At 45.6% G+C, this 14,902-nt stretch overlaps 1 protein-coding gene across 1 annotated transcript in view; it reads right to left on the bottom strand.

The window, feature by feature from the left end:
- dcn (decorin) overlaps nucleotides 1-14,296 on the bottom strand; it is a 19,967-nt gene extending 5,671 nt beyond the window's left edge. The window contains exons 1-4 of the mRNA XM_083691705.1: nucleotides 14,140-14,296; nucleotides 5,837-6,069; nucleotides 1,566-1,678; nucleotides 59-272 (exon numbers count right to left, since the gene is read on the bottom strand). Coding sequence (XP_083547831.1) covers nucleotides 59-272; nucleotides 1,566-1,678; nucleotides 5,837-6,047 — 538 coding nt within the window. The 5' untranslated portion in view covers nucleotides 6,048-6,069; nucleotides 14,140-14,296. The remainder of the gene's footprint in view (nucleotides 1-58; nucleotides 273-1,565; nucleotides 1,679-5,836; nucleotides 6,070-14,139) is intronic.
- Nucleotides 14,297-14,902: the final 606 nt, after the last annotated feature.

Here is a 14,902-nt window from a genome sequence, read left to right as displayed (position 1 = left end):
AAGTAAACACCTGTGGAAACAGTTGTGTAAAATCAAGTGCTGCCAGTGTTTTGCCTACCCATGACGATGACTTGGGTCATGCCCTCGAAGGAGGACTTCTTGATCTTAGTGATCTCGTTCTCGTGGATGCGCAGCTCCTGCAGGTTCTTAGGCATGTTGGCGGGCAGGTCCTTGAGCAGGTTCTTGGACAGGTAGAGGCGCTGCAGCTTGCCCAGGGGCAGGAAGGCCTTGGGGTGGATGGTGGTGATCTTGTTGTTCACCAGGATCAGGGCCTATAATTGGAAATAATATAATAGGAAAAAAATAGGTGCCTGATTAACATGAGTTATGCTGATGCTAACGGTTATGATTAAGTTAATGCCATTGGAGGCTGGTGGAGGTAGAAATTAGAGGACAGACTCATTGGTGAAGGCTGGTGGAGGTAGAAATCTGAGGAAGCCATGAGTTTTCTTATCAGATTATAGGTTAAGGTATTAAAAGGTGAATGTCATCAACAGGAAGATGCTGAACCATTAGACTATTGAACCATTAGACTATTTCTGAAGACACCTCCTGATTATTTCCAGACCCACAGTACAGTATCTACAGTAACTGAGCTGTGCTATTGTTTGTCGTGACTGTAATAATAACAAAGGATTCACCTCGTCTCAGACAGAACAAGGCGCCTGGGTTATTGAGATTGGAGAGTTGCGGAGTGCAAGAAAGATTTGACTCCGACGCAATTTCAGAGAATTTTTCTCTTTTGCTGCATTCCACTCTCATGTCTGCAGACGTTGGGAAATGTGGAGTATGCAGCCCCCCCGAGAGGCCAATTACACTACAATGGAAACAGCTTTGGAGGTTGGACAGAAGTCTTTATTGCAGGTCAGAAAGCTGTACTGTAGGAGTTTTGCCTTGTGAGGCTAAAGCCCAAAGGAGAGTAGTTTCCATTGCACCTGCGGAGTGCTGCTGCTGCACTAGGATTCCTATGATGCGGGAAAATGCGGGAGGGGCTGGAAGGATGTTTGGATGAGAGACACAAGCTTTAATGGATCGCTCCGAGTTTTCATTGTGTTTATGGCGTTTTGGAGACTGATCAAGAGGCCAAACACACATGCATGCATATACAGTACACACACATGTATGTATGTGCAAGTACACATGTATGCATGCATGCAGACACACACACGCACACCAAAGTTTTAATCTAATTATGTCAGCTACGCTCCAGCCAACAATTTTAGTTGTATATGTGTACAATAATATGTGTCTTCCAACGAAACACAAGGCTCATGTTCAACTTTTATTTTCCCACTTGGTCTGTCCTGTTCAAGAATTACATTTCTCTCGTGGTCAAGAATCACATTTTTCGCACGCAATCTTCAGTATGCTTTGGAACTGTCAACAATGTTCCTTTTTTATTGAACCCCAACATTCTGAATTATTAAAACAATACGGTGAAATGAGACGTAGGGTACAGCAATTTTTCAAAGCAATAGAGAGATTTTAAAGTAAGGGCCAATTTTGTGCGTCGTGATTTGGGATCATGTGATTCTGAATGGAAAGATAGAGTGTTTGGTTCTTACATGGAGTCCTCTCAGAGTCTTGAAGTCGTTTTCTTTGATCTCAGTGATCTTGTTGTTCTGCAGGTCCAGCAGGGTGGTGTCTGCAGGGATCTCATCTGGTACGGTCTTCAGACCTGCAGAGGAAGAGGAGAGACATTAGAATGACCTCAGAGAGAGAGACACACACACACACACACATGCACGCACGTGTATGGTATGTTTGTCTAAGGGAGAGTAGACTTCCTGTTGCTGTGTTATGCAGCTGTGCTCACTGGCTGATGGGAAATGGAGTTTGCGGTGGAGCGTGACAGCCCTGCCTCTGGTCGAGAGGTTAACCACATTGTGACCTCAGGGGAAACAGACTCATAATGGCCGTCTGCTCTCCAGCTGTGTGCTGACCAGAGTTGAGGTTCCATCTTAACCTAATTCAGGAATTGAAGCCATTCACTATGTGTGGATAGGAGGTTTATTAATTATGCCATTTCTAATGAAATATCCAAATTCAATGACTTTTTTTTAATTTTTTTTAATTTTCTGTTAATTTCAAATCCATGTAATGGATTGGCTGAGTTCAAATGAATTGACCCTGATCACGCCTCCTGACCACAGGAAATGAGACACAGCCAAGACCTTTGAACCCTGGGCCACCGGATGAAGGGAAAATGGCACTAGGCTCCCAAAAGGCCCAATCACCACACTAATCCTAACAATCTTAAAACCAAAGTATAATGTGGTCTATGGTAAGAGTCCAAACTTCACTACGCCAGATGATAGGCCCTCCAAGGCACACACTGTGCAAATGACCCTTGAAACTAATTTCCTCGGAGGGAATCAGTCACCACATACCTGGACTCTGAGCTCACCCTGCATGTCGTTTTGGTTGGACCATACGTTGCATTATACTACACTGAGAAAGGGAACGGCACCTACTTGACTGAAATGTTGAGCTCTACCATATGTTTTAAGGGAAAAGACCAGAGCCAAGGTGTGACTTAAATGCTGTTTTGAATGGAGGGTGACTGGGCGGTCGCAAGTCGGCTAAACAATGGAATCGTTCTTAATGGATTAATTCCCAACTGCTGGTTTCCGTTCGAGAGGAAGATGTTTTTCTTTAGAATAAACAGTTTGGTCATATGGGGCTTAGGGGTGCTGTCTCGTGCTGTACGCAGCAAACACACTTTAGATTAAGAGCTCTGTGAGAGCCTTGCTCATACAAACATTCTCTGTAGCTTAGCATGCCTTCCCATACATGTCAGCTTCTCCAACCCATCCGAAACCCCACAACACTCCACACAGCTGTTTGTGGTAGACTCCTTGTGGGCTGTATATCTCTCTCTGGCTTTTTCTCTCCCTCTCAATTTTTTCTTTCTTTTTCCTCCACCTCCACATTCTTTTACATTACCTCCCTCTACGTCTCCTTCTCTCACACATTTCACACACTACCCTTCATCTCTGACTTACTCCTTTCTTTCTCTCCCCTCCTCTTTCTCATTCTGCCTCTCTCTCTCTGCCTCTCTCTCTCTCTCTCTCTTTCCCACTCCATCTCTTTCCTCCTGTTCCATTCGAATTATCTTGCTCTCCATTTGTGTCAGCGTCATGAAGTGAACCGCATGCCATGCTCTCAGAACTCACTATATCTTGTAACTGTACAGTAAAGAGTCCAGACAGAGACTGTCTGTGTGTACGGGTGTAGAAGAGATCTAGAAGAGGACAGAGGCTGTGATACAGGTGTCAGAAAGGTCTGGGTAAGCTGTTGTTTAGTCTCAATGCTTTATCCTCTGGCAGCATTGTCACAGACTAAACGCTATGAAAGTGGTACGTCACAAGACGCAGAATGTAAACAAAACTGGAGACCCCTTGTCATTTTTGGAGGCAGCTTTACAATAGCTTAAAGCGAAAGTAGGAGCTAACTAACGCTAAATGCAGGTCATTGACTGTAGTTGTTTAGCTGGAACACCTTGGGGTGAAACTTGAGCAAATTCATTCAACGTCATTTTCTACCAGAAATGTGGGAACGTTACCATACCAAGGTCAGATAAATCCAGATGATTACCACCTATATGACATGTCAAGTGGCCATGTTGTTCAAAAGAGACACCTAGCTGCCACAAAATCTCAATGTTCTGTTTGCTGATACACAACAATGGTAGAAAAGCTGTACCAGAAGTTGTGATAATATATTCTGTTATTTCTGACGGTTAGCTTCTTGGCAGACGAGACGGATGACATAAGAACTGTGAACACAGTCCCTTTATTTTAGTCACTTTTAATTATCCCAATAAAAGCAAAAATGAATGAATGGGATATCAAGCGTGCGATTGCTTTGGACCTGTGCCCTCATGTTTTCAGCACATGCAGACATTAATGGCGGTGTTTAATGCAATTTATTGCCCCGGTCCGGGGTGTAATTGTCACGCCTTTTGATGGGAAGGCCTGTGCTGATTCTCTGTGTACTTGGTGCCTCTGATTCTTTCAGAGTTTTGTGTAAGGTTTTTCTCCATTATGTTGACCATAACACATACTGAAATATACCTAATCTAGACCTGACCTGTCTTTACCACTACCTTCTATCCTCCGGTCCTTTTCTGTGTCCACTGATTTGTTAGCTGTAGCATCACCAGCTGTGAGCTTTAACTTGTCGAAAAGAGGCATTGAGTTCAAATATTCCACTTTTTCAACTGAAGTGGTGACTTTGGATGGATAGCAGACCCATACACACCCCCTTCCCCCCTCTCCTCCCACCATGGTCTGTGAATGTATGTGTGTGTGTGTGTGTGTGTGTTTGTGTGTGTGTGTGTGCCAGCGGGTCTGGGGAACAGATGCAGGCCCTAGGCCAGAGAGGCCGATGCTGGAGATGAGAATCCAGCACTGGGGCTCTCTCTCCTGGGAGAAGGCCCTGGTGAGGTAATGGAACTGGCCCTTTCCTGAACATCACTCTCTCCGTCTCTGTCTGTCTGTCTGTCTGTCTGTCTGTCTGTCTGTCTGTCTGTCTGTCTGTCTGTCTGTCTGTCTGTCTGCCTGCCTGTCTGCATGTGCATGGGTCTGCCTGTCCCTCTTTGCCTGTCTGTCTGCCTGTCTGCCTGCTTGTCTGCATCTGCATGGGTCTGCCTGTCCCTCTTTGCCTGTCTGTCTGCCTGTCTGCATGTGCACAGGTCTGCTTGTCCCTCTCTCAATATCTAACCCATTATCACTGTCTCACTCTTTTCTCACCCTTGCCATGTCTCTACATTTCCATTGTCCATCTGTCTCTAGTCTCTGAGCCTGTCTATGTCTGTTCCCTGTATGTCATTGGCCCTCCTTCTTAAAACAAGACTACCGCCAGAACTTATACTGTAGGTGACGAAATGCGTTATATAAGCTAGAGCTAAAGCAGGTCAGTGACTTTCCCTGGCAAAGATGGAAGGGATGAGTCAAGCCAAAGCTAAAGAGCGAATAAAAAAACAAACAGGATAATCTCGAAACAATTACAGAGGATCAAGTAAATCTTTTAAATTGCGTGGAAACAAGAGCGCTGGCTAATTCATCGCAGAGGTTGTTCACCTCAAGGGGACATGGAGTTAATTTATGAAGAAAAACAAGCTTCAGAACATCGGGGCTCGTTAAAATGAGGCCGGTTTCGCGACTTTCCCAAGCCCCTCTAACCTTTTATTTCCCTGTCTGTGAAAACAATTAGGAAAATGAGAAAAACGCTAAAGTTGTGGCAAAAGATGTCATCGTCACGGAAGTTAGTGAAGTTCGCAGCATCTGCAAGCGTTTAAAGTTTTCTGTTCTCCGGCGACGTTCTTTCACAAAATTAACGAGTTGATGATGGGTAGATCAAACGCGAGACACCCTTTGAACATCCCTTCTAGTCTTGGGTGGATGGAGGGAACACCTCTTGGGGAAAAAAGAAGATTGACCTCGTAAAAACCAAGGAACTGTCTCAGTAACTGTCCAAGTTGTCCAACCAAGAAAAGAGGTTCAGTGGGAAAAGTTACAGAGAGAGAGAGAGAGCAAAGCTGACACAACTGTATGAGTTATTATATTGACCTCTGCACATGGAAACACATTGGAGCAGGAAACAAAATGGCGGTTTGTAAGCACTGATAAGTGCATTTTAACCCATAGTAACCCATGAACAGGAGATCACCCATGAACAGGAGATCACGTCCATCACTGCTACACACCTTTGTCTACTCACTTTGTGGAAAAGCTCTACACAGGCTGCACATATTATTATTGCTGTATACAGTGTATGTTGAAACATTCATTGGCTCCATAAATTATTATCTTTAATCAGGAGTGTGTCTTACCCAAGTCGGAGCACTGCACCACGCGCAGGTGGCACTGGCAGCGGAAGGGGCATCTGGGTCCTTGGGGCACAACCTCAACACGGGGCCCCATGGGCACATCGTCGCCAGAGCCCGCCTCGTCCTCCATCATGAAGTCCAGGAAGCCAGACTGGCGGAAGGGCAGTGCCCAGCAGGCGGTGACCAGGAGCAGGGAGAGACAGGCCGACCTCATGGTGCCACTGGCAAGGGGGAGCCTGGGTGGGGTTAAAGGTGAGAGGGCAAAGGTCAGAGATAGGAACAGGTATATCACATATAACTGCTGTGGGGGGTGAGAGGAGACGCTAATGCGTAAGGTGCTAATTAATGAATAAGCTGTACTGTAGGCTAAAAGGCTAAGCACCTGGATGAGTTACAATGGTGTAAGGATGGCCAGACAAGGCCAGGCTTATTTAACGTGCAGGGGACAGTTAAGGTTAGAGAGGAGAGGTCAGGTCAGGTCAGAGCCCATTTGTTAAAGCACCAGTAAAAAGCAAAAGGACCACCAACAGTATATAACAGTCTACATCTATCCAAAGAAATCAACACATAATTGAATGTTGTCAAACTATTTTCTATAATTGATAAGTCTGAAAGGATAAACAATTGATTCAAGCTTGGGAACAAGACCATGTCAAAACCAATATGGGACTGTAAGGTCATTTGTATGTGCAGTGTCTAACTTGTTAATGTCTCTCGAGTTACAGATGGCAGGAAACCCAAAACATTTCAGTCCTCCTTGTCTGACCATTCGGTCATGACCGCAATCGGTCATCCATTCAAACTGTTGTACAGTACTTTGACCACACCAAGCCTTCTGGCCAGCCCAGTAACACAGAACCCATACACGATAAGACCATCCAGCTAAATCGACCATATCGTCCAAGCCCAGACAAACACAGGCTCCGACTACTGTACTTACAGCTCTAGCCAGCTGCTTCTGGTTCAGTTTTGTCATACAGCACATATGTTCCCCCGGCAGGTAAAACTGTTCTCAAATCAGTTGTTAGCAACCAGAGCCAAGCATACACACACCGCCCCTTCAATTACTGTGGGACCAAAGGGTTAGGCAGATCACTTGGCCCCATATTTGACAGGCAGATTGCTGGGTGTGTGTGTGTGTGTGTGTGTGTGTGTGTGTGTGTGTGTGTGTGTGTGTGTGTGTGTGTGAGTGTGTGTGTGTGTGTGTGTGTGTGTGTGTGTGTGTGGTGTATGCGTGTGTGTGTGTGTGTGTGTGTGTATGTGGAGACTTTAAGTCCAGTTCTCAGGGTTGCGCCAGGTCAGTGGGATCATGGCTTATGGCGGCTCGCTCTGAACAAGCACGATAATTACGGCTCTGACCCACAGGCCAGTCACCGCTAAGACAGACAGTTACAGCAACAGTCTAGGCGATGGGATTGGAGTTGACAGTACAGTTCTCAATACACATTCTGCATTCAGTTCATTCAAGGGGGTGAATTAAAAGTCAATCTACAGTATTAAGTTGAGTTGAAGGTCTCAGAAAATACAACATTGTGCCCTATGTCCTATTGTAAGTTACTGTTTGCTACGGACATAGAAAGGAGTGGAAACATTCCATAGCAATAAGAAATGGGATATGTGGAAATGTGTTGAATCCACAGTGATGAAATGGCGGCAAGAAATCTGCCTACAGTACATCCAAAGAACATGCAGGTCCAATCTTCTAATAGTGAGTGAGGAATCTTGGCTCTGGTTATAACTTTTATCTAATTGTTAAATGTGCAGGGGAACTCCCTCTCTGTTTCCTTGGCAAGATAGTTGTTTCTATTCTATTTCTACTCTTTTTTAGTCCTGGAGAAAAAAAATAAGATGGAATTGTGTGATGAATTGCATATAACCTCTGACCCCCCTCATCATTCATCCTTATCTCCTCTGCCCTCAAACACACACACACACGCACACACGCACGCACGCACACACACACACACACACACACACACACACACACACACACACACACACACACACACACACACACACACACACACACACACACACACACACACACACTCCCAATAAACATTCCTGTGACTTTTAAGATAATCCAACCCAGAGGAGAAGAGAGCATAAACTCCTAAACTAAAAAAACTGTAAGAGAACTTAATCTACTCCAGCTCTGGTGCGTTGGCAAGGATGGCACAACTACTGCCAGCTCGTCTGTAACTCATGATTAGAGCCAAAAGGACTTACTGACCAGGAAAGACTCCATAGGCTACAACTAGGGATAAGTGTTTTTTCCAGGTTAGGTCACATGGTCAGAAAAAACTCCTGGCCCCAGTCATGATGTACAGTTACTCACTGTCGAAGTGTCAAATAGTATTACATAAAATTAAAGAAAAAACAGCAGACATGGGTGAAATAGATAGTAGATGTGTCAAACACTTTCAAATGCTTGACTCTGTATGCCTGGTACCACAAAACCAATAGAATCCTCCCAAAAGTGCAAACTTAATCAAGCACAACCCAAATACCTTCACGCGCAGCTTAAATGGAGCTTCACATGCAGCTTAAGTCTTGTCCTTAGATCTTTGATTCCAAGTTAAGAGCTAGGAAGGATTGCCAAGATGCAGAAGGGCACCATCTGAAAAGTAAAAGCAACCGCTTCACAGTACGGATTAACCTGTGCAGACAGACACATCACCTCAGACATCCCACTGAGCCTCAGGTGTTTGCTCTTTCATCACAAAGACATCCACCTGAGAGGAGCAGAGCGGGGCAGAAGCACGGCTTCACAAGCCCAGCAGGGAAGCCTGCGCTGGGGGAAACACGCGGCGAGGCACCCCCCCCCCCCCCCCCCCCCGTGCACCTGGAGCTTCCATCTATTTGATCACAGAGCACTGCCATGGACATGGAGTGAGAGTGAATCTAGAAGCCTATCTTTCAGATCATGCCCAGGGCTCAAACTCAGCCAGACGCTACTTATGTGTGTGTGTGTGTGTGTGTGTGTGTGTGTGTCTGTGTGTGTGTGTGTGTGTGTGTGTGTGAGAGAGAGAGAGAGAGAGTGAGAGAGTGAGAGAGAGAGAGAGAGAGAGTGTGTGTGTGTGTGTGTGTGTGTGTGTGTGTGTGTGTGTGTGTGTGTGTGTGTGAACCTAAACGGCTATCTCCATAGCACGCCAGGGCACGACAGGACTGAGCCTCTGCAAAACATCTAAAATCTGACACCATCGGCACTTTTAGTCCTCAATCTCCAGCCTTCAGATGACTGCTTGGCAAAGGCAACCAGCGGTGCAAGTCCTCATCCTGTCTTTATCAAATTGCTGTTTTGTTTAGATGGGACCTTGAATGAGTTCTCAGTGCATCTCCTGTTACTCATCTCAAGCAGCTTACATTGTTTGTTGACAACTGTATAAAAAAGGTTTTGAAGACTGTGTTGCACAACTAACAACCTTGTGATTTAGTGTGCTTTAGTGCTTTTACAATTGTCTGCACATTTGGACCACACAGTATTGCAAGTCCATACAAAGTGAGAAATGTGTGTGCATGAGTGTGTGTGTGTGTGTGTGTGTGTGTGTGTGTGTGTGTGTGTGTGTGTGTGTGTGTGTGTGTGTAAGCAAGAAAGCAGCTCACAATAATTATGAATGAGTTTGTTCTACAAGGTAAAAGTATAATCTCAACATCTATACAGTATATGACATGATATTATCATGTAAATTCTGAAGATTATGCAGGTATTATATTGTAAAAGGCATTTTACAATGTCACTGACCATTCAAGTTACTAGCATGTTTAGTTTGGCAATAAAACTCATGGAGCCTTTGCTATACGGTATTGTCAGCGGTTCTATTGTTCTCCCTCTCTTGCCCCATTCATAGTCTATTCTAGATCACGTCAGGGCTAGACTTTTGTCAACGTGCTTCAGTGGAAAAAACGTAATGGGGTCGAATACTGTTCATAGGCAGTCTACTGTACATAATCAAACAACCAATTACACTCTCTCTCCCAATGAAAAATGAGCAGTGGCCTAGCTCTGAACTGGAGCCGTCTAGTAAACATTGCAGCGTTTACTGGAGAGAGACTGATTAACGGCGTCACTGGCAACAAACGTGGCGTAAACAACAACAACAGCAACAACACAATGACGTCTATTTGGGGCAAATATATTTAGGCCTGTATATTGGCACAGAGAAAGAGGTGCCAGTCCCCCCCCCCCCCCCCCGCCCCCCCACCCCCAAAGCTGTTTGCCAAGCCTTTATTGGAGTGGATTCGTAATGTGAGCTGTTTTATTCTGCCCCGGGGGTCAGTGGGGAGTCCGGTCCAATTAGGACCTTGTGAGTTTTTAACAGCTCTGAATCCAGTGCTTTCTCAGCCTTCAAGGAGTGTGTGAGGTCCATAAAGAGGCAGCAGGGGTCTGGGTTAGTGTGTTGCGTGTGTACGTGGATGTGTGTGAGAGTACTTGCCTACGTGTGTGCGTGCAAGTGTGTGTGCATACTGGATGATCGAAAAGGGGGAAAGGGAGAGGCAGGCGTCAAAAGACTCACTCTCCCTTTCTTTCCCCCTCTCCTCTCTCTCCTCTTCCTCCGCCTCGGCACTCCTCCCTCTCTCCGTGACGCTCGAGGCCTGTGTTTTGTCAGAGCAGGTCTGACCTTTTTCTCTGAGCAAAGGGGCGGAGGTTGACACTTCCCTTCCTTGCAGCGGCCGTGTCATTCCCCCTCCCCCACATCCCTCTCATCCTTCCCGCCCTCCCTCCCTCTCCACTTTCACCCGAAAGTCTGGCCACTCTTCTGACACGTCCCAGGCAGGAAGCAGATTACAGTCGAGACATGTAACATCTCGGACTAAGTCAGGAGTCACTTCTCCAACCTCTTTCTCTCTGTCTCTCTCTCTCAGTCTCTCTCTCCCTCTCTCTTTCTCTCAAAGCGTAGCTTCAATGGATCAGAAACTTGAGTAAGTGAGGTTTATATACAAAATCGCTCTCTCTTAGATTGGGCATTGGTGACTTTCAACTGTTTTTCAGTCATGCTTCAATGTATGCTGTCAATCCATAATTATCATAAACCTTCAAATTCAAAGTTCTGCAGCTGTTAGGTTAGACACCTGGAGCTGCAATTGTGCTGGAGAGATCTTTCAGAAGAACTACTGTTCTTCCCCTTGTATCTCCACTACGCCCACCCTCCTTCCTATACCATTACCCCCAACACCCCCCCCCACCCCCACCCTGACCTAACTCCCCTCAGCCTGTGTCTGCTTCACCAGAGGCCCTGTCAGCTATGAATCAAAGAATAGTATTTACAAGGCTACGGGACATTTGAAACACGTGTGCCCCCCCTTTAAACCCATCAGCAGCTCAACGTGTTGTCTACGCCCCCCCACCACCCAAACCCCCCCCCCCCCCAAAATAAATAAATAAATAAAATAACCACCACCGCCTCTCGACTAGAACCCAAACCCCAACGCAGACAGTCCTGAAGATGTTTTAACGATACCCAGATCAAACTCAAGCCATTTATTATTGTGTCTGGCAGCCAGTTTCAAAATGCTCTGTGAGAAAATAAACTCTTTTTCCATCAACCTCTCACTGACAAGTTATTTTTCATTGTTCTTACTGATTGTATTAGAGACTTTTAATAAGCTTCTACTGTATTAAGGACTTTTAAGAGAGTCCATGTGTATTGGAAGTATGCAAATATCTAGTCAACAAACAACTTACAAGCCAAATGATCGTCGTGATGAAAAGACGCCAGATCCGTGTTTTTTTTGGAAACTATTGCGCCACAAACCCCTTGAGAGGTCAAAAAACATCCTCAACCAACATATTTCCCAGAGCATTTCCCGAACATTCACAGAAACGTTTTTTTATGGAATCTATGATTAATGTATTTCTGCTGGGTTTAGAATGCAAACATTGTGTCAAACCCACAAATATCATTGATCATTGAGTCCCAGTCAGACCACTAAAATGTTCTGAAGCATTTGTGTGGTTTGGACTGTTGTATGGGGAAGCCAGTAAATGGTTAAACCGCATTTGAACTGTCCCATGAGAAGTCCTGTTGGGTTGCCAACTTGCCATTAACCACAGTTGTATCAGCTACAGTCTGGATTGAACTGATGTGAACGCCTACTCTGCTGCCCAGCCCACTCTCTCTTTCTGTCCCTCTCTTTCTTTCTCTTACTCTCTTTTATTCCTTCTCCATCCTCTCTGTCCTTTTCTCTCTATCTTTCTCTGTCCCTCCCCCGCACCTCTCTCTTGATCTCCCATAAGTTGACTTTTTTTCTTTTACTCTACTGCAATAAAATGTGCTTTTTGGACAGAGCACCGGCTAAGGGAACGTTCTATAATTTCGAGGGAAAAATCCCTCATGGCTGACGTCCATCCAACTCCATTGTTCTCCCTCTCTTGCCCCAGACAGTTATGGTCCAGATGGAAAAAATCTGGGCCTTGCCTCTACAAACCTCCCTCTCACTCCTGCTTCAGAAGTCAAACTTCCATATGATCCATCATACTATAGTTTATGGTTAGGTTAAAGAAAATAACATTTATAATATTTTTTTGCAACATTTACATGTAAACACCATTGTTTCTCAGTGAAAGTACTGCTTTCCTTGCGGTAAAGTGCCCCTTGGCTGATTTATCTTCATCTTTAGCGGGTCCCATTTCACTCCAACATATTCTATTCTGTTCTGTTCTGTTCTGTTCTATCTGGTTCTGTTCTACATTGTCCCCTTTCCCTCCATTACAGTACAGTTAAACCCTGCCTGTGAAGGGGGATGTTATGAGTTAGAGTTGGGAGTTTTGTGGTGGCTTGCCGGGAAGCCATCACTCACATCTCTCTGTGATAGAGGAAGCTGTACCATTACAGGATTAATAGGGCTCTCGGTTGCCAGGTACTGGTTTCTTTTCATCCCCCTTTACTTCAAAGCAGCTCCTCCCTTGACTTTTGGTTGCCCTGGGCGATTTGGATCCCAGACTGCTTCCATGAGAACAGAGAACACATCACACAGGCTGAAAAACGTTATGTTAACTCTGATGGGTAACAGAGCTTACACTGAGGCAGATAAGAGATTGTGTTAGGGGCTGGAATGGCCTGGTTTTATTCTTAGATGAGCTACTGAATTGAAACTTGAAAACCGCGAGGAAGCTTGACCAACCGTAATGACTTGAGTCAACACAAAGAAATCCTTGTTGTTTGAGGGTTGTTTTTTGCTTACAACAGTGCCTGAGTGAGCACAAAAGATAGAAAGCAATGAATACAAGTTCAACAACTGAAGAGAAAGGTACTCGTAAACTTAAATGGCTTTTCCATCAGAGCCAGTAACTGAAAAAAAAGAGGAAGAGAGGGACAAAACCTGCAGGATTGTACACTGCACCACCCCCCCACCCCCCCAAAAGAAAAAAAAAACCTTTCTGTTTGCCCTTCTCTCTTCTGCTCTCACGGAGACACAACATCTTTGCATGTGGATTTTGTATGGACTGTATACAATAAAGTAACATCCCTGCCCATAGTTTGATGTTAGGCAATACCATATGTGTAACATCCAAATAACCAAGCTAAGACAAAACAACTTACTCGGCCAATTGCCTTGAAGGGCCAAACTAACTCAACCACAAATCAAAGGGTAAACCGACAAACCACAAAAAAGATAACATGGTATCCCATTTTGGGTAAATAGGATGGGGCACTCTAATTCATTGGCATGTATAATGAAGTACCAGCATCAACAGTGCCCCACCACACATTCTGGGAATGATTAGTCATGGTCTGTCATGTCAAAGCCAATCCTACTGCGGGACTAAGACTAAGAAGACCTGGCAACTCATACAGCCTAGAACACACACACACACACACACACACACACACACACACACACACACACACACACACACACACACACACACACACACACACACACAAAAGGAATCATGCACAAATGCATCATTATCATGACATGACATATCAAAATGCAATATAGCCTAGGAGCTCTCTGTAGAAAAGCATACAAGTGAACCCAGATCACTTCCAGCATTATCTTCCTGAAGTCTAACAGTCTAACACATTTTTAAGGTGCAACATTAACATTAAGAGCATCAACGTTGGCATCACCTGCACACCACACATCCAAACCATTCAGAAATCTCCCGCCGCAGACATACAGTTGAAAGACCATCTATCAGTATAGAGAAGGAACCCCCCCCCCCCCAACAACCCCCTTGTCCTCTCCCAAAGCATCCGAGCAATCTCTAACTTTCTTCCCAAATTTCCCAGAGCCTGGTCCCTCATCCCTGACTGAGAGTCCCCATCTTCCCCTAGTGTGTTAAGAGTGTACCCTACCTGTGCTCTTTAGAAGCGAGAGAGAAGGTGGTGTTGCGAGGGTAAGCTCGTCTCCCAAAATCCAGTCAAGGGGATGGCTGGGTCTGTGAAGCCACTGCAAGGGCCGAAGGGTAATTGCACTAAGAACGCGTGCAGCCAAGACCAAGCAGGTGTGCTCTGTCACGACAAGGGGAGGAGGAAGGGGCAGAGAGAGAGAGAGAGAGAGAGAGAGAGAAAGGGAGGGAGAGAGAGAGAGGGAGGGAGAGAGAGAGAGGGAGGGAGGGGTCGGCGGCTGCGTTCGTCTTAAATTGAGACAATTGGTGGAGAACTTCCCCCAGTGTGCTGCGCGGTCCAAAAACAGCTGGAAACGGAGGGAAAAGAAAAAGGGAAGAAAAATGAACAGTCACAAAAGAGAGAAAGGGAGAGTGGAGGAAAGAGGGGGGGGGGGGGGGTGGGGGGGGGGTGGAGAGGCTGAGTAAAGGCAATAAGCAGTGACTCCACTGGCAGGCTCCCACTCTGTGTCATCTGGTAATGATAGGTCGTCCCAGCACTCAGTCCAAAATGCTCTACACACACACACACACACACACACACACACACACACACACACACACACACACACACACACACACACACACACACACACTAACACACACACACACACACACACACACACACACACACTCTTTGGGGGATTTCACGCTGATTTCCCTTTGCAGACTGCCCCTTTCTGCTTTTGTTTTATCCCATACAGGCATTCAGTGCTCCATCTCCCTCACCACCA

This window comes from Argentina silus, assembly GCF_951799395.1.
Source record: "Argentina silus genome assembly, chromosome: 20".
NCBI classification, from domain to species: domain Eukaryota; kingdom Metazoa; phylum Chordata; class Actinopteri; order Argentiniformes; family Argentinidae; genus Argentina; species Argentina silus.
Note: the sequence above shows the minus strand (reverse complement) of the source record. Positions and strands in the feature narration are given on the sequence as shown.